The following is a 20,638-nucleotide window of genomic DNA, read 5'->3' as shown; positions in this document are numbered from 1 at the left end:
CTTTCCACGAGGGATGGGGCAGGCCGGGTACGTTTCGCTCCATGGACAGCATGCAGGGATAATGAATAGTGTCCAAACTCTAGGAACCAAATATGAAGGCATCCGATTCAGGCGTGTGCTCCTCGACACCATCCCGCAGATCGGTACGTCTCCTTATCCCCTTCTAACCGCGTTCCGGTACTCAGGCTCGCGCCATGTTTGCGTCCCCCCGATTGTTCATGAATATGAATTCCACGACATGGCAAACAAACAGACGAATTAGCTCGTGCAGTCATTCCATCTCACCCCGCGATGAAGCCTCATGCTCGCATGCTCCACCACTTTCGCTTCATCTTGCCGCTTCTTCCAAGTATTACATCCGAGGAAGAAAACATTTCCTTCCTTCACTACTACGACTCCGCCATCCAGATCGTAAGGAATTCATCAAGAGAACCTACGGAAGCCGAGTTTGAACTAGGCATGCAAGCTGCCCAAGAAATCATAAACTGGTCAGTGTTCTGTCTCAAGATGTCGTGGCCAATGTCTTCTGAAGACTGATATGAATATCCCTAGCCTCACCGAGTGCCAGTTGGACTTGATGGAAAGCTCACAAACGCAATTGGATGGAGACTCCTCCGTTGAATTGACATAACAACCCCAACCCAGACCAAAGACAAACATAAAAAACATAATCTACGCGATGCCGGAATCCGCCCGTCTATGGGTGGTTGGTGGACATATTTGACGACCACATGTCGCGAACTCAATGCAACCCTTCCCCATATACGTCCTTCCAACTATCTCTGGAGCTCCACGCCTTCCAGTACCCAGCTACTTGCTCGGGGACTTCCGCGCCAAATGCATCCTTCAGAGCCGTTAAACCTTCCTCGCTCTTGATTGCGCCGACGGTAGCAGCGATCCTTGCCAACCACGCGCCCAGATGGAAATCGTCTTCTCCGGGAATATCTCCACCCAAGAAAGCCGTAGCCTCAGGCAGACGCTGGGGAAGACTCTTCAAGATGTATGCACCGACATTGGCAAAGTGGTCCTGCGATTGTTGGAAGAAGCCATCCTTCGTTGCTTCAAGAGCGTTGCCCCGATAGATATCTAGGAGCCCACCGTTCCCAGCTATCTTATCCGCGTAGAATTCTTCAAACTCTTTGCCCTCGATAGACGCAGCGACCTTCGCCAACGTATCTTGTCCTAGATCGAGATATGTCAATACCGTCGATAAAAATCTGAGACCAAACTTACTGTTGGACAAGAAAACACCTGGTAACCCTGCAGCTTTCGCTGCAAGTTCTTCTTGGTTCCTCTATGTTCGTGTCAGAAAGGCAGCGGGATATGTATAGTAGATACTTACGGCGAGGAGCAGGGCAAAGTTAGGATCAATGCTATCTTCGTGGATCTCCTTGATGAAGTCCGCGTCCCCTGCTTTCACTTTCTTAGGCGCGTTTTGCACGAGATATGCAGTGACGTCGGTCGTGCTGGTGTACGCTTTCCCGTCGGCCTCAAGCGTCGGCAACGTTGCGTTAGGGTTCTGCGTCAGGCAAGTAATCAGTCTCTATAGTATCCATAAAGTGGAATTGTACTTACAATCTTGATGAAGTCGGGTTTGAAGTTCTCGCCCAATACGAGGTTGACCGTTTGCTTGGATATGGTGTCGGAAGAGTAACCTAGCTCTCGCCTTCGGGGAAATTGCGAGTATACGCGTCAGTGCTGTTTCATCACTAACCGAAACGTCTACTCACAGAGCTAGCTCTGGGACTGCTGCCCAAACCGAGCCACCAAACGTATAGAGTACCGGTGTAGAAGATTGAGACATCTGTGTGGTAACTTGTAAGGCGATTCTTGTTTAAAAAGAGGTAGAAGTTTCTTCGGATGACGTCTGGAGCTCAGCGCGTCGTTGTAGCTCGAGGAGTTCTGGGAGGAGTGATTTCTTATGATACTGACTATACTTCCCAGATTGCAGCTTTAATACTGAGCGCTCACGTGACCGCAGTAGCGATGTTCGTCAGCCGTCGGTGAGGAGCAGTAATCATCGTCGACGAAAACTATCATGTTGTTGTATCCCGGCGCAGGGAGCTACCGACTCTCAGTCAGCTCGGGGGCGTGATAGTGCGTGATACATTGATGCTGTACTAATCGTATCAGTTTCGGTCATGCGTTTTCCAATCAATCATCACTGTTCACTGTACACGGCCGTGTTATATGCGGTGGGTAAGGTACACGCATTTATGATGTCGAAGGGCGAATATAGGATCGCATCATCTTTCCCTCCGGGATGTAAGTATAGACACGGAGGGAGCCATGCACGTCGGATAAGCTTCCATCCAAGAACAAGTTACACAGGGGCTAGGGGGTAATCCTGAAACACTCAGCAGATCGCTTGATCGAATTCGAATACATCCTTCTCAAAGGCTTCTTCGATACACCTGGAGGACACGAGCCGTTCATATGATGGCAAGGATCGCGGATGTGTGTAATGAAACATGTACGATTGGGACACGTTGCTGGGTCTTTCCGAGAGCCAACTTCCGAAGGCAACGTGTTTGGGTTAGGCGCTGCATTGATATCTATCTAATTCTGGACTTCTTCGATTGCCTGGGCGCGCGGCCAGTCAGCGCTTCGCTGAAGAGTAATGTATATGAAGGAGGAACGCTGACACGATCGTACATTGTCGACGGAGCTGTAACCAGTACAATTCTATTCTGGCGGTAAGGTGGAGGCGCGCAAAGCTCCGAAGCCTTTGGATTTCGGATTGTTAGCCAACACGGGGTTGATCTGGTACCCTGTTGGTAGTAGGGTTCCGATATGCAGACCGCACTGCACTTGAGCCCCGTCGATCAAGAGGCCGTTCCATGTAGATCGTGGATACACATCCTGTACAGATGTTCATCAGTAGTTGAGAGAACACCGTCAAATCTCCACGATGTGCACACACGTAGATCAGAAACAGATCTAATTTTAAGCCGAGCCGTCTGTGACAGTGCGCAGTAGCTCACGCATGCCATTCACCCCAAAGGACTGATCATCACCGAGATTGCGACAGGAGTAGAGGCTCTAAATGTATTGCCTATATCGCAAATCAATTATCGTAAATCACCCAAGTGGGATACTACCGCACTATCGCCTATGAAGATCCCATAGATATCTGATGTTAAGAAGGTGCGCAGCCGCTTAGAAGAGGAAGACCTGAGTAGAATGTCGCATAAGAAGTATGTTTTAAATTTGGTGTAGTAAAGAGCTTTACCTGGTCCACAAGTTTACTAACGGTTCTTGGGGCAGGGTACTTGAGTTCTTCAAGATGCTTTTTCATGGCGTTCATCATTGGTGGTGGGCCACACATGAGAATCTTAACGTCATCCGCGGTTGGCGGAAGATAGGTCTGGATTTGGTCCTTGGCGACGAAGCCAACACCTCCCTTCCAGCCCTCAGGAGCGTTGTTGAGTACGTAGTAGACCGTAAATCTGTCCGGATTAACATCGACAAGCTCGTCGAGTTCCTTCTTCAGTAGGATATCCTCGAAATTAACATTAGCGTAGATGAGTGAGAGTTTAGTCTTGTCCATGGGGTTTTTCAAGGAAGCTCGAATGATCTGGAGCATGGGCGTTATGCCGGTACCGCCGGCGATCATGCCAATTGATGTGGCGAGGGTCGGAGAGTAGTTGAATTGGCCTTTAGGTCCCTTGATGCGGACTTTGTCGCCCAACTTGAGGAGGGAAAACATGCGGGAGATATTACCCTTCTCATACGACTTGATGAGCAAGTCGAAGTGACCGAGATCATCGTCTGACGACGTAGGGGTATAAGATCGCATGATGTCCTTGCCATTTATTTCGGCAGACACGGATATGTGCTGGCCAATTGGGAGGCCCAATACATCCTGGGGATGGGGAAGGGCAAATCGGTAACTGAACGCGCAGCGTCAGTTTAGACGTCAAGGAGAGCAGCGTGGAGAGACAATTACATGGCAGTGTTTGGGGAAATGACAATCTTCTCTTTGAGGGGAAACTCTTGCCATGCCTGTGGGTTGAGCACGGGTTTTCGGCCTAAGAAGGGATATTAGTTGGGAAGCGTGTCGCAGATACATTAATTGAACACACGTCTATGTGCTACCTTGACGTAGAGAAACACGGTGGTGATGACAGCAAGGGTGAGAGCGAAGGCCTGGGGAGTGAGAATGTGTTTGAGGTCGTCCATGAGGCCCCAGGAAGATTCTCCGGTTACTTCGTCCGCTCGATTGTAGTCTGTGGTGTTGAGGCCGTAGAGGATAATATCTGAGATATGATATCCTGCGTCTGCGAGCTGCTTGCGCACAAACTGCGAGAGGGTGAAGAGGATGATGGAGGTCGAGAAGAAAGAGACGACGAACGCGACTTGGGATCGGTTCATGGCTACAAAAAGACGTGACCTGCGTGACCCTGGGGTGTGACAGACTCTGGGTAGTTGAAACAACCATCAACGGGTCACGTGCGCCGTTATATGGGCACTGCATGGGCGAGTCGAAACTTGTGCTTGTTCCATCCTGTTGACCGCCAAAATCTCCCTTTTCTTCTTCTTTTCCCTTTATTTTTCATTTCTCATCTTTTCGACCGCCTTCTCTTCGCTCGTTCATATCATTTCAGCTTCAATCTACCCGTTGCACAAAAAAATCCAGGCCGAATCCTTGCCCAAACGCTGGCGTAGCAATTTTGAACCGCATGCCGCAGCCGATGCCTCATCCACAGAAACAAAGAAAGCGTCCCCCCTCCACCCTGCGCATCGACACGCCGGCTCAGAATCCTCATATAGCCCATGTCGTTCAGGATAGCCTAACGTCCGCCTCAGCAACAGACTCTGCTGCTTCAGATTACTTTTCTTCCCCATTCAACTCAATGTCTAGGTCTTCAAGGAACAAGTTATCCCTCACCCTCTCCTCTGCCCGCTCGTCGACGAACTCGCTCACCCTCGACCGTTCAGACGAGCCACCACCCACGGCAGACCCAGTAAACCGTCCGATCCGACCGCGTAGGCCCTCAGTTATCTCCCTTCCTCCCCCGACAAATCCTACATCGTTGCTACAGCGGAGGGAAGAGGAAGAAGGCTCTCCAGGCTCGCCTACAGCCCCCTACCGCGATGGACCGATTCAGATCATCCCCAACATCTGGCTGGGCTCAGAGGACAATGCCCGAGATTGGAAGACCCTCCATACCCTCGGCATAAAGTGTATATTAAACGTCGCGAAGGAGATATCCTCGCCATTCGAATCCGTTGCCTCTGGCGCCCCTCGCCCGCTCAGACCAGTGGCATCTACACCTAATCTCGGTCATAAGGACGAGACTAAGGGTACGTATTATCCACCCCATGTTCCCAGTGGCAGGCCAGGGATCCACTATCTCAAGCTTCAATGGTCACACGGCCAGCAAAACCTTGTTGAAGAGGGGTTCCCTGCTGCAATGCTGTTTTGCGACGCGGCGTTGGAGCGAGGCGAAGGCGTCTTGATTCAGTACGTGTATCCCCTGTCTTCCTGTACCGACTAACACAAGTGACCATCAATCATTCCAATAGCTGTCAATGCGGTATCTCTCGCTCCGCAACGATGGTGATTGCCTTGGTTATGCGGGCAGCAGCCGAGAATTCCCCTCTTGTTCCCCCGGAGATTTGGGAACTAAAAGGTATGCAAGGAGCATATTCTTTCGTTAAGGAGAAGAGCAAATGGGTCGGCCCGAATATGTCGTGAGTTCTGATTCCTATCAATTCGAACTTGTTGTCTCTGCAACAAATGAACCAGTTTCCATCAACGAATGTCACATGAGCGCTGACTTGTTCTTTTCTCCATAGGCTCATCTATCAGCTTATTGAATATGAGCGTAAGCTTAAAGGCAACTTGTCTCCGGCGTCTTCGGAGCGGTCTTCTGCCATCGCCGAGGAAGAGGAGGAATGGGGCCGTCGTCGTAAGCTGTTGGATGAAGCTGAAGAGGGAGGCAAAGGTGCTTCTGAGGAACAACAGGAGAGTAAGGCTGTCCTAGCGGAGGCTCAAGCACTTGACAGGGCTATGGAAGAGCGCATCATAGCGAGGAGGTCGTCTGCATCGTCGTTGGCCTCCAATTCGTCGCTAAACGGATTCGGCAATGGTGTTGGTATGGGGCAAGCGTGGCGCAGTCGCTATGCGACTACCCGCAAGCGCACAGGTTCTATCGCATCAAATCACACAAACTACAGCATCCTCAGTGAGGAGCTCGTTGAGGAAGATGAAGAGCAAGCCCTGCTCGGCGTCGGCGGAGGATTCGATGATGACCGACCTCGGTTATCCATTGCTTCGTCAACCGATTCTTCCAATACCAGCGCGACGTCGGCCACCAGTTCAGCGGACCATTCCCCAGATGACGAGAGCAACCCACCGGCTAGGAAACCCAGCATGGATGATGTGTTCACGCCATCAACAGCCCGTCCCCTGTCTTCGAGACCTGCTTTCCCTTTGCCCCCGCCTTCTGCCCCTGTGTGGAAAACGTCCTTTGGCTCTTCGACATACGGTGTGCCTCAGACGAGTACTCGTGCAACCTTTGACCTTCCAGTCGATCCATTCACATCGCAAGACCTCAGTCAAGCGATGTCCACTACACCAAAGGCGACGAAGCCCACAAAAATGCGGCGGCGACCTGTGCCTCTTGGACTCAACATCTTGCCTCCCGTGCCATCGTCTCCAATAACTATTGTTGCAGACGAATCGGACTCAGGAGCAGAATCCTCAGCCCGGGCAAGTCAGTCATCCTCTGTCGACGCACTCTCCGAAGCTTCTACTTCTGTTCCGCGGGGGCAACCTTCTACGCAAACCTCGTTGCCTATTGTTCCCCTTCGTGTTCGCACCCAGTCTCGTAAACCCTTGCCTCCCCCATTGCATTTGCGCAATGCTACACCCCCGAAGACAATCTGTACCGCACGTCCCATGGAGTCTCTTCGTCAATCACATCATCGCAATTCCTCCTTGTCCTTGTCATCCACTTCCTCTTCTTCCTCTTTCTCGTCGCATTCTTCCGGTGCCACCCACTCTCGCCATCCCTCGTCTTCCTCCATCCAGGATATGCTTTCGCGACCCCACATGCAACCCCGCGGAGCATCCCAACCCATACAACCCCACACTCCCAGAAGACCGACGCTTCCCCGCTCACAGTCTTCTCTCAACACCCCATCACAAACCCTCTTCGTATTCCCTCCGTCACCAACATTGAACGCCCGCACGCCGTCCACGATGACGCTTACTATGTCTGGCCCCACAAATCCCGACCCGCATCCTGATCTGGCAACTGCTGTCCCTTTCCCGACTTTGTCGACGCCAAGGGTAGAGACGTTCAAGGGCAAGCATGGCCGGACAAGGAGCTTCATTGGTCTAGGAGCGCCGCCCACCCCGACTACGGCGTGTTCCCGAGTCGATGCCAAAGGTTGGGTCGCATACAGCTGAGGATCATAGGAAGGGATGGTCCAATCGTCTTGGCCGTTTCATCCCCAAATTATGCCAGCCACGTCGCCAGCACCCCTGCATGCTTAACCAAATATGACACCCTTCTCACTGCATTCACCACTATGACTTATTGGCCTAGTGATCCTTCAACCATGGTCTGGACCCCCACTTGTATATATCTATGTCAGCTTCGACGCCTCGCATGGTTTTTATGTTCCTCTGATTGGGACATTTCCGCAAGAGACGCCTATGCCCATGTCATCGAGTTCTTGGAAGCGACGGATCGTTTCATACTTCTTTGTTTCGCCGGACATCACTGACTGATTGTATTTTGTTATTTTATTGTTTACCTCCTCTTGGGCAGATCTGGCATCAACGTAACGTCCTCCTGTATACATACATACGCATCGCGTTCTTGTCTTCATTCACACATTTGGCATTATTGGCATTTTCCATTTTATTGAACAACTAACCTCCAACGTTGACTCTGCAATGCATGATGTTACGTAGACCGTCTTATATATCGAACTTCGTTTTATGAATCTCTCATGTCATTTTAATTTCGAATGTGAAGTCTCATTAGGTACGTACTACTACACTAACTGAATATCTTCCCAACGCTTCTTGAGATAGCAGAAGAAACGAGCTGGCCGCCAATGCCACTAATTCCCCAGCCGCCGACGGCGCTATTCGCCCATCGTTGCTTCGCATCTCGGTCACTGAGTCGAGTCTGTCAATGTCTAACATATATGGTGCAATTAGACTTACGCGTAAGTGAAACCTATAGCATTTGCGAAGTTGAAGACGAGGGAAAGGATTACGATTGGTACATAGCTAGATAGAAGATTAGATGAACCGAGGCTGGGAAGCCATATGTTTCACTCACGAAAAGTTGAGTTTGACTATAGAAACTATAAGCAGAGCTACCCAAAGCAGAGGGAAAGAGTAGACTGCGGTCTAAGGGAACAGTTAGAATAAGGGAGGGGATAGGCACGGGTTATCATGTACCCAGAACATTCTGAGTGCGCGTCGTTAATACCGATTACGATTAGACAGTCAAGAGAATTTCTTACTTCGAATCCACAGGATTTGCTGGTCGAGACGGCTGTATTGGAGGGATATGTGAGTTCCGTGAACCAAAAACATGAAGCAGCAGGCTCACATCTCGGCTCTCAAACACCCAATAACTGTCCCCGTCTTCGTCCACCTGCAGACAGTTGGCGTATAGTCCATTAAGTGAAAGGTCATGACGTACCTGATTCCAGAACCGCAGTCCGACCAGAGTTCTCCCTGAGACGTTCTGCAGCAGTCTGAGTTCTGACATATGAATTAATGAACGAAATGAGCGCGTACTCTGCAATTCCAGAAATCCATTGCAAGCAACACGACCACTACAACTGTCTGTGTGCTGTCAGTCAGCAAATACGTGGAATCACTCTGTCTCAAGTACGTACCGAAAGCACGTAGTTGTCGGTAACCCATCCACACATAATATAGACCACGATTGCAGCAATGCGGAATATATAAAGGAAAAATAGAGCTAAAGGGTGTGCCGACTATATGTGTGTCATGAGTTGAAGCATGTCCGCCGATATGCGACTGACTCATACTTGACGGAATATGCCCGCAATCCCTGTTCCCTATCGCGTTAGCCGAGGGGTGCAGCAAGACACATTGCGGACGCACCTGACTCGGCATCGCTCTGTGTCGTGGCCAGTCCAGACGTGTGATTCGAAGGAGTGAGGACCACGGGGGTGCGAGTATTTTGGGCCGCATGGATACTGCCTGCCAGCTTTGGTTGCTCGTCGACGTCCGGCTCTATCGTATCGTACGCGCTCATCGTGGAGGAGGTGGTGGTTTGAAGCAAGAGAGTAACTGGTCACGCTTTCCGGAATGATGAGCGGTACGTGTAAAGGCTCTGGTCAACAAAGCCAAACAGCTCATGTCTGCTCGCCGTTATGAACGGTGATCGACCGACAGAAGTAACTGCACTTCTTGACCGCGTACGCTCACCAGACCTCCCGCTCGTTCCCTCAATTGCCCCGACGCTCGCTCATGTCTCCACCCTCGACGTACAGCACATCACCGCTGACGACCTCTGCCCTCACGACCTCGCAGACGCTCCCCCAGAGGTCAGAGTCGCTTACACGCTCATTGTCCTCCTCAGACTACGCCAACTCAGGCTGCACAAGCGGCCCAGAACGAACAACTTGTGGGAATTATGGAAGGAATTAGAAGAGAATGCAAATGATGTCGAACTTCTTGATGCACACATCGCCAGTGCCTGGAGTCTCTTCGTTTCCGAGTATCACAATGCGGTTGAGGTAGAGGACGCTCTCTGGATAGCTTTCCCTGAGGACCATTCCAAAGACTCTCGCCGTCTCAGAGGTATGATCAGGGCCTCTCGTGACTGGGCTCAGAACTGACTCGACCCAACAGTCGTCGACTTTCTTTACGGCGAGGACAGCCCCAGGGCGCTAGTCACCCACCGACTGGTGCAGCTGAGTCTGCTCAGACGATGGAAGCAAGGCGCATTCCCCGAGGATACATTCGCCAGTATCTCTCCACGAATCATCTTAGACCGATACGACAACCTTGGCACGCCTCGGTAAGTAGAATCCTGACATCGCCACCGCCATCTATAATTAATGCTTCGAACGCCACAGGATATATCATATCCTTGACAACGTCTGCGGCGCTATCCAATTGTTTCTTTTGGCCTCGTATCTCCTATACCCCCCAATCGTCAGTATCGTCGACGCTCCTCACGTTAGCTCAGACTACGGTCTCCGCGAGATATTCATCGTTATCTTGTCACTGTCCCTCGCCATTCGATCATGGTCTATGGTGGCCATACCCCCTCTCCTTGCCTTTTGTGCATTCATGTTATCTCTTCCGGCAGTTCCAATTCCAGGCTCTACCGCGTTCTTCATTCTACTTCTCGCATTCGCGCTTCAAATCCTTGCGCTGCACCTACCCATCCCCACGAGCCCCCTCCTTTTCCTAGACCCCGAGAATCCCCTCCCTCTCGCCTCCCTCTTCAGCCTCGCAATAGCGAAGACTGCAGCCCCCGCATTCCGGTTCTTCCTCCCTGTTTTCACAATTTGCTTCGTTCTACTTTCGTATTCACTAGCGGACACATTTTCCTTAAAGATCATGTCCAACCTGGAATTTCCTATCCCCACTTTCTCAGTCATTCCAATCCCCATCGAGACTCGTTCCGCCTTCCTTTTCATCCTGGCGATCATCTTCATTTCGTTCCTCTCGTCTCTGGCGATCCTTATGAATGTTTTACCCAAAAATTGTGCTTCCCCTACTCTCGAGAGGTGGGATCGGTATACCAAGCCTGTTGGCCTTGAAGCCCGCCGAGCTTTCATTTATGCTGTGGTTTATCACAGCTCCCCTTATATGTTTCCTCCTCCGTTCAATCTTTTACATCTCGTTTTCGTTCGTCTTCCCAAGACTGTGGCTCGAATGATACACATCGATGACCGATATATAGAGGATTGGAACAAGTATCTATGGCGGGTTATTGTAGGACCGCTTGTAGCTGCCATGACAGTCGTTGTGTGGACACTTCGACAGACTGAATAGGACATCACTACCGTAGAGGATTGTAGCGTTTTAGCGACAATACTTACTGCATATATATGACAGATACACGACCTAACCCCAACTCACTATAACTCTCAGTTTTCGTTCGGCATAGAATGATATCTAACGTTGGACTGTATTGTCATGTGATAAGATGTACAAAGTAAGCGAGCTAACACTACAACGACCAAATCAGTTGCCGCCGCGGAGACGAAGGACTGTCATTGTATCAGTGCAACACAGTTGTGACAATATCAGTGCGGCTCACCAAGGTGCAGAGTGGACTCCTTCTGAATGTTGTAATCAGAGAGCGTCCTGCCATCCTCCAACTGTTTGCCAGCAAAGATCAAGCGTTGTTGGTCAGGTGGGATCCCCTCCTTATCCTGAATCTTCGCCTTGACATTGTCGATGGTATCCGACGATTCAACTTCGAGGGTAATGGTCTTGCCCGTCAAAGTCTTCACGAAAATTTGCATACCACCACGCAGACGAAGGACAAGATGGAGAGTGGATTCCTTCTGAATGTTATAGTCCGATAATGTGCGACCATCCTCCAACTGCTTTCCAGCGAAAATCAGACGTTGTTGGTCAGGCGGAATTCCTTCCTTGTCTTGGATCTTCGCCTTCACGTTGTCGATTGTGTCGGAAGACTCCACCTCGAGGGTAATCGTCTTGCCGGTGAGTGTTTTGACAAAGATCTGCATGCCTCCTCGGAGGCGGAGAACAAGGTGGAGAGTAGACTCCTTCTGAATGTTGTAATCGGAAAGAGTGCGGCCGTCTTCGAGTTGCTTGCCGGCGAAGATCAGGCGCTGTTGATCGGGAGGAATTCCTTCCTTGTCCTGAATCTTGGCTTTCACGTTATCGATGGTGTCGGAAGACTCGACTTCGAGAGTGATCGTCTTGCCAGTCAACGTCTTCACGAAAATCTGCATACCACCACGAAGGCGGAGGACAAGATGAAGGGTGGATTCCTTCTGGATGTTGTAATCCGAGAGAGTGCGACCATCCTCAAGCTGCTTGCCAGCGAAGATGAGGCGCTGTTGGTCGGGAGGAATACTGCGGAAAGGTTAATACAGGAGAACGCTCACTGTGATGGTACTCACCCTTCCTTGTCCTGAATCTTGGCCTTCACGTTGTCAATCGTGTCAGAGGACTCGACTTCGAGGGTAATCGTCTTTCCGGTAAGAGTCTTGACGAAAATCTGCATTCCACCACGGAGGCGGAGCACGAGATGGAGAGTCGACTCTTTCTGGATGTTGTAGTCGGACAAGGTGCGACCGTCCTCGAGCTGCTTGCCGGCGAAGATCAAACGTTGTTGGTCGGGTGGGATACTAGTCCATCAATCAGCTTTCGCTCAAAAACATTGCAAAAATGGTTACTCACCCTTCCTTGTCTTGAATCTTGGCCTTAACATTGTCGATGGTATCGGAAGATTCCACCTCGAGGGTGATGGTCTTTCCGGTGAGCGTCTTAACGAAGATTTGCATACTGTAGCAAGTTAGTGGGCGGACGGCAACAGACAGGGCGGTGGCTCACGTTGAGCTGGCGGTGGAGGTGATGAACAGAGAGATAAGGATGACCGCTCAACTGAGCCCCTTTATAATGGTGCGCAGGTCGGAGTTTGAACCCCCACAGCCCCGGACGGTCGGAGCTGAGTCATTCGGCTTCTCGGAGGCTGTGGACTGCTGTGGAACACCCTAGGTTACTACTTGCATAATTAGAGAGCTTGCGAAAGCCGTCAACGGCTGACAAATCAGCCGATATCGGCTTTTTTCGCGTGCGCCCGGTACGCGCGCTTGGTTTCGTGTCTATTTCGTGGTCGACCGTGTTTCCTCACTGGGACGCTTGTCTGTCATGCCTAAAGCCTCTCAAGTGATCGACCACCCTCACAAGAAGCATGTGCTCTTGAAACTCCCGAAGAGTCCCCCAATCAGGCTTGCATCCCCTTCCGAGAATCTCTCTGCGCGACGCTCTCCCACTTGGCAATGTGAAGACGGGTCGCTCCCTATGGCATCAGACGAGGCGCCCCAAGAGCTGGGGAACTTGGTCCAATCGCACAATGCGAAGAGCCCTCACTGGGACCCCTGGCAGGACCGACATCTCATAGACATAGTCTACAAGCTGCAGCCATTTGACGCTCCACCGAACACTGTCATCGACGCATGGGATCAAACAGCTCAGCAGCTCAGAGAGGTAACAACAGCCGAGGGACCTCGCTCAATTACCATTAGGTCGGGAAGCGCGTGTCATAACCGGTTTAATGAGCTAGTGAAGAAACATAGGGTGCGTTCCTGCTAGCTTTACCACAGCCTGATTCATGGACCATATACAGCAAGCAGAAACGCGGTCTCTCCAGGCTACGGGTAAGGATGAAGAAATCAACCTGTTTATAAAAGTGAGTGCTGAGTCTCGTGCCCATTCCCCTACTTAGCACCCATCATTGTAGATGATGACTGACATCGTAGCCTTGCTCGATGACCAGGCGGCGGCTCGTGCTGTGAAATCCGGCCAGAAGCAGATGAAGGAAATTGTCGAGAACACCGCGTCTTCACAGATCCGTATCGCATCCATGAAAGGTCTCGTTCGTGGGGAATCCATGGTAGATGTATCATCGCTGCCTGGGGCCAGTGTACGTGAAAAGCAGGCTCAACGGGGTGTCAAGTAAGTGATCTTTTGAACTTTATTCATTGTAGTCTTACTTATACACTATGAGGCGTCGCGCAGTCTCTCTTTCCAATGGTGACAAGGAGAATCATGCTCCTGGAGTTCTCCCACGCAAGCGACGCCATAGTGAATACCAGAGGTTGCTCATGGAACAGATTGAACATGAGAAGCAGGAGTTGGACGATCTCCGTGCTCGTGATGAGCAGCGTCATAACGAAATGGTGGCACTACAGCAGCAGACAATTGAAACTCTTAGCAATGTCACGTCGCTCTTGGAGGCCCAGCAGCAGCATGAGATTGAGCGCCGTAATGAACAGGTTGCTCGAAATCTCCAGGAGAAGGAGCAACAGGCAGCATTGACAGCAGCTATACTTACTCTTTCTCTCAATCTCTCGAAATCTAAGTAGTATTGTTTCCATAGAGTCAGCCGTATCTATAATGGTGCCTTGCTTTCGCTACACTAATCTTCAAATATATCTTCATTGTCCTCCTCTCCCTCTACCTCGTTGTCCTCCTGTACCTCTACCTCAGTCCATGGTGATGTCATACACCATTCATCAAGGTCTGTGTCATCAATGGTGTTGCCGTGGAAGTATTCATCGAGACTTGGTGGTGGGCAGTGAAAGTATTGCGGGGTTTGTGGTTGATGAAGGATGGTGTGGGCATTGCATAAAAGTATCCCGACCAAGTAGTAGAGCGCACATGGCTGTAATAGTAACTTTTGGTTACGACTGAAATCGAGAAATGGAAATTGCTTGGTGATCTCTCCGAATACCCACTCGACTGGCTCCCGAACTTTACTCATCGACTCATTCCACATCTGCTCTTCTTCAGAAAGCTGCCCTTTGAACGGCGATAAAACCTGTCCCTTGCATACATATCCACTATCGCCGAAGATGTATAGAGGCCGGCCATCTTCAGTTCGGAAATGGCGGTCAAGAAGGTCTGCAAGACCACTCTCCTTGTAGACTGTTTGGTCATGACGCCGTCCTTCTACGGGACCATACACATGGATTGCGATTCCGTCCGGGCTGAGAAGAACATGATACTTGAGGCAGTGGATTCGCTTCCATCCATTGAATACCATCCGTTGGTTCCGAATGGGTCGAGCATTCTTTCGAAGAGTTCCGTCAAGAAAGGCAACAACCGTTGATAAAGGTGCACCTTTTTCGTGGACGAATTCACCGAACGATGAGAGTTTCGAGGGGGATAAGCGTATAGGGTCAAAGCGAAGCAAGTGCTTCCATCTTTGCCAAAGGAAAGCGGCTGTGGCTCTCGATATGCGAGAGAATCGTGATCGTTCCCACCCAAAGAACAGTTCGACATCTGCTAAACGGATAGGGTATGCAAGTCGTCGGAGAAGCATGCACAGCGCTGTGACGCGATCCTCGACAATCCCGTTCAACGGGCATTGGATGTGTTCAGGCATGTCAAGAGCACGAACAAGACGGTAAACCTCTGATTGAGTAAAGCTATAACAAGCTGTAAATTACTGGGCACTTCGGTGTGATATTTGGGAGTTACCGAAACTGTTGTATCCATACATTGTCCCCCAGCTCCTGAAGACGCAATCGCTCCCCCAATCTCCCTGCGTTCTTATCCTCCTCCTCTTGTTCCTGCATCTCCAGCATCAAAACCAATTTCTTATGAAATTCGTATTTTTTGGCCAAATACTGTAGCTCCATTATACCTGTGAGTGTAGTCAAACGACGCGTGGGGTGGGGTGTTGTCAGTTCGACGATGCGCCCTCTCAAGTCGCCAATTCCAAGAAGCGCCCGTGAGCCTATAGAGCACAGCCACCGTGCTGGCGCACGAACCGGGAGCAGCCGATGACGGCTTTCGCAACCTCTCTATTATGGCACAATTACAAACGAGAATTGTTCTACAATAGATCGATAGGTACAAAGGCAAGCACAAGCTCATCAAGATGTCGGTTGTGAATCACGCCACAATCGAATGGTAAGGTCTTTGTCCATCCCAGCAGAAGCGATGATGTTGTGGGTCGGATGTGTCTGGTCAACGGTCCGATGAGACGAGCAGGTGAAAAGAAGAGTGATGGACTTACCGCCACAGCGAGCACAACATCTACAGCATTTGCTTTCATCAGTAAAACTTCTCTTGACTCAGAGGAAAGTAACTCACCCCGATGCCCTTCCAGAATCTGCAGAACCTCACGAGTTTGCAGGTCCCAAATATAGATTTTGGCGTCTTCGCTGCCTGATACGATGCATTTACTGCCCACGTTCGTGAAGCATGCTGGTATACAGAATGTGCGATTGACGTGACCGCTGTACGTCTTAACACAGCGTGAGGTCTGGTGATTCCACAAACGAATGGTAGAATCTTGTGTGGATACCAGTACGAATCGTGAGTTCGGAGACCACTTGACGTGCGAGCTAATGTATTATTGTATTGATGAGCAGAAACGCGTATCTGGGTGGCATAGACATACCATATTGGATTGTCGTCGTCTACCAGTGTTTTTAGACACTGCCCAGATTCTGCATCCCATATTCGACTTATGCGCAGTAAGTTTAGCATCGCTATGAGGTGTTCATAAGGAAGACTCACATGAGACCATCCATCGCACTCGACACAACAAGCGTGCCATCGTGATTGAACCCCACCGCTGTGACAGGGTCGGAGTGGGCTGGAAGCACCTTCAGACACCTCCCTGTACCAAAGTCAGTAAAGGAACGGGCATCTCTCTCATGACATACCTCTGGCGACGTCCCAAACGCGTACTGTCTCGTCAAACCCACCAGAGACGAGCAAGTTGGAATTCGGGTTGTAATTCACGCAGAATACGAAGCTCGTATGGCCATTAAGCGTCATGGCGGTCGAACCCTAGTAACATCTTGTTCAACCAGTGCCCGAAATAAGATGGTACTATTGCTCACTGTCTCGAGGCTCCATATCCGGATAGTCTTGTCGTCGGACGCGGACGCGATATAGTCACTGTCGCCTGACCACGCAACGTCTGAGATACCGAGCGTATGCCCTTCAAATGTACGCATGAATTCTCCGGTAAAAGCATTCCAAAGCTTCACGAGCTTGTCGGCGGCTTCGCTTCATGCATCACCTCAGTCAGTGTATACAGGGGAGGGCTAGTAATTGTGACCCACCTGCCGACACGAGCATTGTCCCATCCGGGCTGAATTTGAGAGACGAGACCGACATGGTGTGCCCGCTCAAACTGTATTGCAGCTTATAATTTGGTTTCTGTGGGGTTGCTTGCTTTACTTCGTCTGGCACTTTCATTTCGACGTCTGGGGCAACGCTTGGTTGAGCTTCTTGGGGTTGTTCTTGCTCAGTTTTTGTCTTCTGATCCTCGGTGGGCTCTTCGTTAATCATCGTATCAGAGATAACTGGATTGACGGTTCGTTCAGAACTTGAACATTTGGAGATTGAGTGTAGCCGTACTTCACGTGACCACACGCTCTCAAAAATTCTGTTGCAGTGTCTCACCGCCAGCAACGACGATGGCCTCAGCTTGGATTTCACCCCCAGAACGACCAGAACTCATAGAGGCCTTGGTCTCAGGTGTCGGTGAGCGATTCCATAGTTCCCCGTCTCTTCATAAGTCTGACCACAGGAAAATCGCAGACAGATACAATCCATCGAACGTCGGCATCCTCGAGGACTACTTGTACCACCAAATTCGCAGCCAGGAATACGACTGTCTAGCAAACCTCGCAATCTTGAAGCTGTAATTGTCCTACTAATGCGAGGCAGTGATAGCTGACCGTAACTTGTATACCAGCTACCAATTCAACCCAGATCTCTACAACCCAGATGTAGTCATAAACATCCTCATCAAATCCCTCTCCGCCTCCCCTCTTCCAGACTTCAACCTCTGCATGTCACTCCTCGAAGAACGCCCGATAAACGCGACGCTCGACGAGCCCGACCCCCTCCCAACCCTTCTGCCCGTCTTGCGACACCTCCACAACCTCTTGTTCCGATGCCGCTTCCCCGCGTTCTGGGCGACGTACAAGTCGGAGCAGCTGGAGAATCTGCGGGATAACTACACTGTCGAGTGCGCTGGGTTCGAGGATTCGATAAGAGATGTTGCAATCCGGGCGGTGAAAGCAGCGTTCACGCGCATCAGTCCGCAGAGGTTGGGCTCGTACCTCGATCTGCAAGGTAAACAGCCTCCTTGGGGTAGCATTTGACAGACTCATCGACACAAACACAGGTGCTGAGCTTGATGCGTACGTCCAAAGGCTAGGCTGGGCCGCTGATGCATCTACGTCAATGATCACCATCCCTCCCAACCCCGACAACCAGATCGAAGCCACCGTGGTGCAAGAAAACATCAAGCTACCGCGTACGTCTCCCCATATGCCCTTGGTGCCCCACACTGACATTACATCGTGTACAGAGGTTACAAAAATCATCTCGTTCGCAGCAACGAAGGCGTAGTCATCTACATAGAGGTGTACTGCATTCTCTGTAAATCATATACATGCCTGGGAAGATCATCAAGAAGTCCATGAAATCAAAACATAATCTAAGTAAAAAAGCAATAAACAACGAAATATGCAATCGTGTAAGTAGGTACATTACGAAGACCACACAGCTGCCACTGTGCCCCAGATAGCCATAACGCTCGCCCCAATAAGAATAATAGCATCGAACCACTGGCATTTCCCCGCTAGACTTATTTTGGCACCGATAGGCCCAATTACACACAAGACGAACGCTGAAAAGGCACCAAGGAAGGCCATAACTGCGCTGAACTCGGGCACATATATCGAGACAGCAACAGACGCGACAGTTAACCCCGCTCTCTGCAAAACGTGCAAGATCTTCTTGAGGGGTATGTACGACCCTCGCGGAGAAGTCTTTCCTGAGAATTCCTCCGGAGCAGTGACTTGTGAGTCAAGGCCCATCAGGATTTCGAGAGTCGTATTGAGCTGTCGAAAAATCAGTTAATCTTTGATCGGACACGACCAAGTAAGAAATAGTACTGGTTGAGTGGCCAGAGCAAACTTTGAGCTGTTGGTATGCATCAGTCAGTGCGAGTACCTAATCAGTCCTAGACTACATTAGACACGTACAGAGGACTGATCACAAGCATCCAAAGAACGGCTTGATTCAACACGGCACTGTATCCGGGCGTATTAAGTAGATCTATACTTATCTGGGTCTCGAATGAGCGGTAGTGTGCGTTGAACTGGTTTTGTTACTTGCCTCTTCACTGACATTATTGCCGAACATTAAGTATCCGGCGCTTCCGATTATAGCATACACAGACGTCGCAATTACCTTGGGGCGTTTCAGTTGTATTACTAGAAGGACTGCAATAGAGGACTTACGAAAGCCCAGTTGATCATGGAATCGAATTGCGATGGGTCAACCATGTCTCTGGCGAGAGAAGGAATGACTGCATGGCCCGAAAACTAGTCAATATCATAAATGAGCATCTTACTTCACTGGGAACCTGTAAAGAACTTACGCCAGCCATGAACAACCCGAAGGCTACGCCTAGTTTTCCATACCCCTCTGGCCCCCAAGAGGTTTCAGCGGGTGTCCACAGCGATCCTGGAGCGTCGGTCTTTGACAAACCGTCAATCAACATGACGCCAATCAGAAATATGATGCTGAGGATGCCCATAATGGACGCGTAGGATAGGAGCGACAGGGGCAAGAACACGGTAGGAAGCAATCTATATGCGTGGTTAGCCAACGGGTTCAGAAACAAGACGCGTCGCAAGACTTACAGAGCGAGGCCCCATATTTTGTAGGTGTCTGGAGAGTATTGGGGGATGATGGTATATAAAGAGTCGGCGTATAGCGTAACAAGGACGACACTGGATGGCGAAGTCAGCAAGCAAACGCGTGTATCCTGGAACAGATACCCACCTGACGGTGAACAATTCCAAACAGAACAAGAGGCTAATTGGAAGAGTTGCTCGCGATCCAAACGCCTTGCGTCCAATGTCTGAATACGACCGTAGGCGATGATCTGACATGATTATATGCGCCAAGATCTTCGCTCTGTAATTAGGTTAGAAACTTAAATCGACGAAGCAGTGGAGCACGTACGTGTAACAGGAGATGAATCCGTAGGAGATGATGATAAGCGTTCCACAGATCCATCCCGAGTACGCGTAGGCGAGAGGTTCCGATAGCATACCAATACCAAGAAGAATGGCGATTGAGTTGAAGAGCTAAACGAACGTGAGCGATCTGCAGTACTTTGAAGACGCTGAAAGCCTTACGGTCTGTCCATAGGTGCTCTTTCCAATATGAACATGAACAGGCTGCTTCTGCAGCAGAGATGTGCGTGACGAAACATGGACCAAGGCAGGAGTTTGCTCTGTCGCGGCGTAAGTCTGGTGGTGGGTGGGCAGAACGGGTATCCTTGATTCCTGGGTGATTTGGCGAGTACTAGGAGACGACGGTCTTGCGAGGAGAGGCGCACGCTCGCCAGACTTCATAATCCGGGGAGATGCACCAGGAGAGGCAGGCAGGACCGGGCGGTAATGAGGAGTGGCTGGCGCGGAAGCAGGAATCGCGAAGGCTGGCTGCTCTTCAATATCGTCCCACTCAAATTGGCCAGTCGTCAGCTCATCGGCCCTAGTGTCGTCTGTTCTTCCCTCATATGCCGTAAATTCGTCCTCCGTGAACTCATTTCGCGGCCTGATGATAGCCTCCTCGACGTCCTCATCAAACGACTCGTAGCCATCTGACGCGGAACACACCGCAGAACCAGCTATCAAAAACTGGGTTCGTCGATCTGCACATTGTGGGTATAGTCAGGAACCAGTGTTCTCGTTCAGTCCGGGAGTATGGATCACATACAGGAGGCGATGGCATCTCGAACACTCTGCGCGCTCGATGCAGAGCCAAACGCGAACCCAGTGGGTATAGAAGTCATCTCGCAGTCGTCGTGGGTCGTGAAGAAAAGTCGTTACAGTTACTGGAGCAGCGCAAGGGGCTCCAATCTGAAAT

At 50.5% G+C, this 20,638-nt stretch overlaps 9 protein-coding genes across 9 annotated transcripts; 4 read left to right on the top strand and 5 right to left on the bottom strand.

The window, feature by feature from the left end:
* Positions 1-13: 13 nt before the first annotated feature.
* On the top strand, positions 14-537 carry PC9H_003832 (uncharacterized protein; the record flags this gene model as incomplete). Its single annotated transcript, XM_036773424.1, has 2 exons — positions 14-143; positions 254-537. The coding sequence occupies 2 exons, from the start codon at positions 14-16 to the stop codon at positions 535-537; spliced, it is 414 nt and encodes a 137-aa protein (XP_036634897.1).
* A 205-nt stretch (positions 538-742) lies between these two features.
* PC9H_003831 (uncharacterized protein) lies at positions 743-1,804 on the bottom strand (the record flags this gene model as incomplete). The annotated part of the gene is made up of 5 exons (XM_036773423.1): positions 743-1,182; positions 1,234-1,294; positions 1,343-1,519; positions 1,576-1,666; positions 1,731-1,804. 5 exons carry the CDS (start codon positions 1,802-1,804, stop codon positions 743-745), a joined length of 843 nt encoding a protein of 280 aa, XP_036634896.1.
* Positions 1,805-2,685: 881 nt separating this feature from the next.
* On the bottom strand, positions 2,686-4,374 carry CBR1 (NADH-cytochrome b5 reductase; the record flags this gene model as incomplete). Its single annotated transcript, XM_036773422.1, has 4 exons — positions 2,686-2,862; positions 3,233-3,893; positions 3,950-4,031; positions 4,086-4,374. The coding sequence occupies 4 exons, from the start codon at positions 4,372-4,374 to the stop codon at positions 2,686-2,688; spliced, it is 1,209 nt and encodes a 402-aa protein (XP_036634895.1).
* Positions 4,375-4,694: 320 nt separating this feature from the next.
* On the top strand, positions 4,695-7,420 carry PC9H_003829 (uncharacterized protein; the record flags this gene model as incomplete). Its single annotated transcript, XM_036773421.1, has 3 exons — positions 4,695-5,467; positions 5,530-5,697; positions 5,803-7,420. 3 exons carry the CDS (start codon positions 4,695-4,697, stop codon positions 7,418-7,420), a joined length of 2,559 nt encoding a protein of 852 aa, XP_036634894.1.
* Positions 7,421-8,018: 598 nt separating this feature from the next.
* On the bottom strand, positions 8,019-9,260 carry TVP23 (Golgi apparatus membrane protein tvp23; the record flags this gene model as incomplete). Its single annotated transcript, XM_036773420.1, has 11 exons — positions 8,019-8,139; positions 8,189-8,254; positions 8,307-8,377; positions 8,429-8,438; positions 8,494-8,525; positions 8,583-8,627; positions 8,676-8,720; positions 8,774-8,821; positions 8,875-8,976; positions 9,031-9,053; positions 9,107-9,260. 11 exons carry the CDS (start codon positions 9,258-9,260, stop codon positions 8,019-8,021), a joined length of 717 nt encoding a protein of 238 aa, XP_036634893.1.
* A 118-nt stretch (positions 9,261-9,378) lies between these two features.
* PC9H_003827 (uncharacterized protein) lies at positions 9,379-11,014 on the top strand (the record flags this gene model as incomplete). Its single annotated transcript, XM_036773419.1, has 3 exons — positions 9,379-9,808; positions 9,860-10,028; positions 10,087-11,014. The coding sequence occupies 3 exons, from the start codon at positions 9,379-9,381 to the stop codon at positions 11,012-11,014; spliced, it is 1,527 nt and encodes a 508-aa protein (XP_036634892.1).
* Positions 11,015-15,600: 4,586 nt separating this feature from the next.
* On the bottom strand, positions 15,601-17,032 carry SWD3_1 (WD domain protein; the record flags this gene model as incomplete). The annotated part of the gene is made up of 8 exons (XM_036773418.1): positions 15,601-15,690; positions 15,744-15,763; positions 15,821-16,074; positions 16,131-16,196; positions 16,250-16,352; positions 16,399-16,525; positions 16,579-16,742; positions 16,804-17,032. The coding sequence occupies 8 exons, from the start codon at positions 17,030-17,032 to the stop codon at positions 15,601-15,603; spliced, it is 1,053 nt and encodes a 350-aa protein (XP_036634891.1).
* A 128-nt stretch (positions 17,033-17,160) lies between these two features.
* Positions 17,161-18,103, top strand: PC9H_003825 (uncharacterized protein; the record flags this gene model as incomplete). Its single annotated transcript, XM_036773417.1, has 5 exons — positions 17,161-17,227; positions 17,285-17,387; positions 17,442-17,824; positions 17,877-18,008; positions 18,063-18,103. The coding sequence occupies 5 exons, from the start codon at positions 17,161-17,163 to the stop codon at positions 18,101-18,103; spliced, it is 726 nt and encodes a 241-aa protein (XP_036634890.1).
* A 140-nt stretch (positions 18,104-18,243) lies between these two features.
* On the bottom strand, positions 18,244-20,564 carry PC9H_003824 (uncharacterized protein; the record flags this gene model as incomplete). The annotated part of the gene is made up of 11 exons (XM_036773416.1): positions 18,244-18,597; positions 18,652-18,679; positions 18,742-18,830; positions 18,887-18,949; positions 19,000-19,083; positions 19,140-19,350; positions 19,405-19,494; positions 19,547-19,681; positions 19,730-19,854; positions 19,906-20,423; positions 20,489-20,564. The coding sequence occupies 11 exons, from the start codon at positions 20,562-20,564 to the stop codon at positions 18,244-18,246; spliced, it is 1,773 nt and encodes a 590-aa protein (XP_036634889.1).
* Between the last annotated feature and the right edge of the window lie 74 nt (positions 20,565-20,638).

This window comes from Pleurotus ostreatus (genome assembly GCF_014466165.1).
Source record: "Pleurotus ostreatus strain PC9 chromosome Unknown scaffold_2, whole genome shotgun sequence".
Lineage (NCBI taxonomy): Eukaryota > Fungi > Basidiomycota > Agaricomycetes > Agaricales > Pleurotaceae > Pleurotus > Pleurotus ostreatus.
The sequence above is the reverse complement of the archived record's forward strand: the minus strand, read 5'-3'. Positions and strand labels throughout refer to the sequence as shown.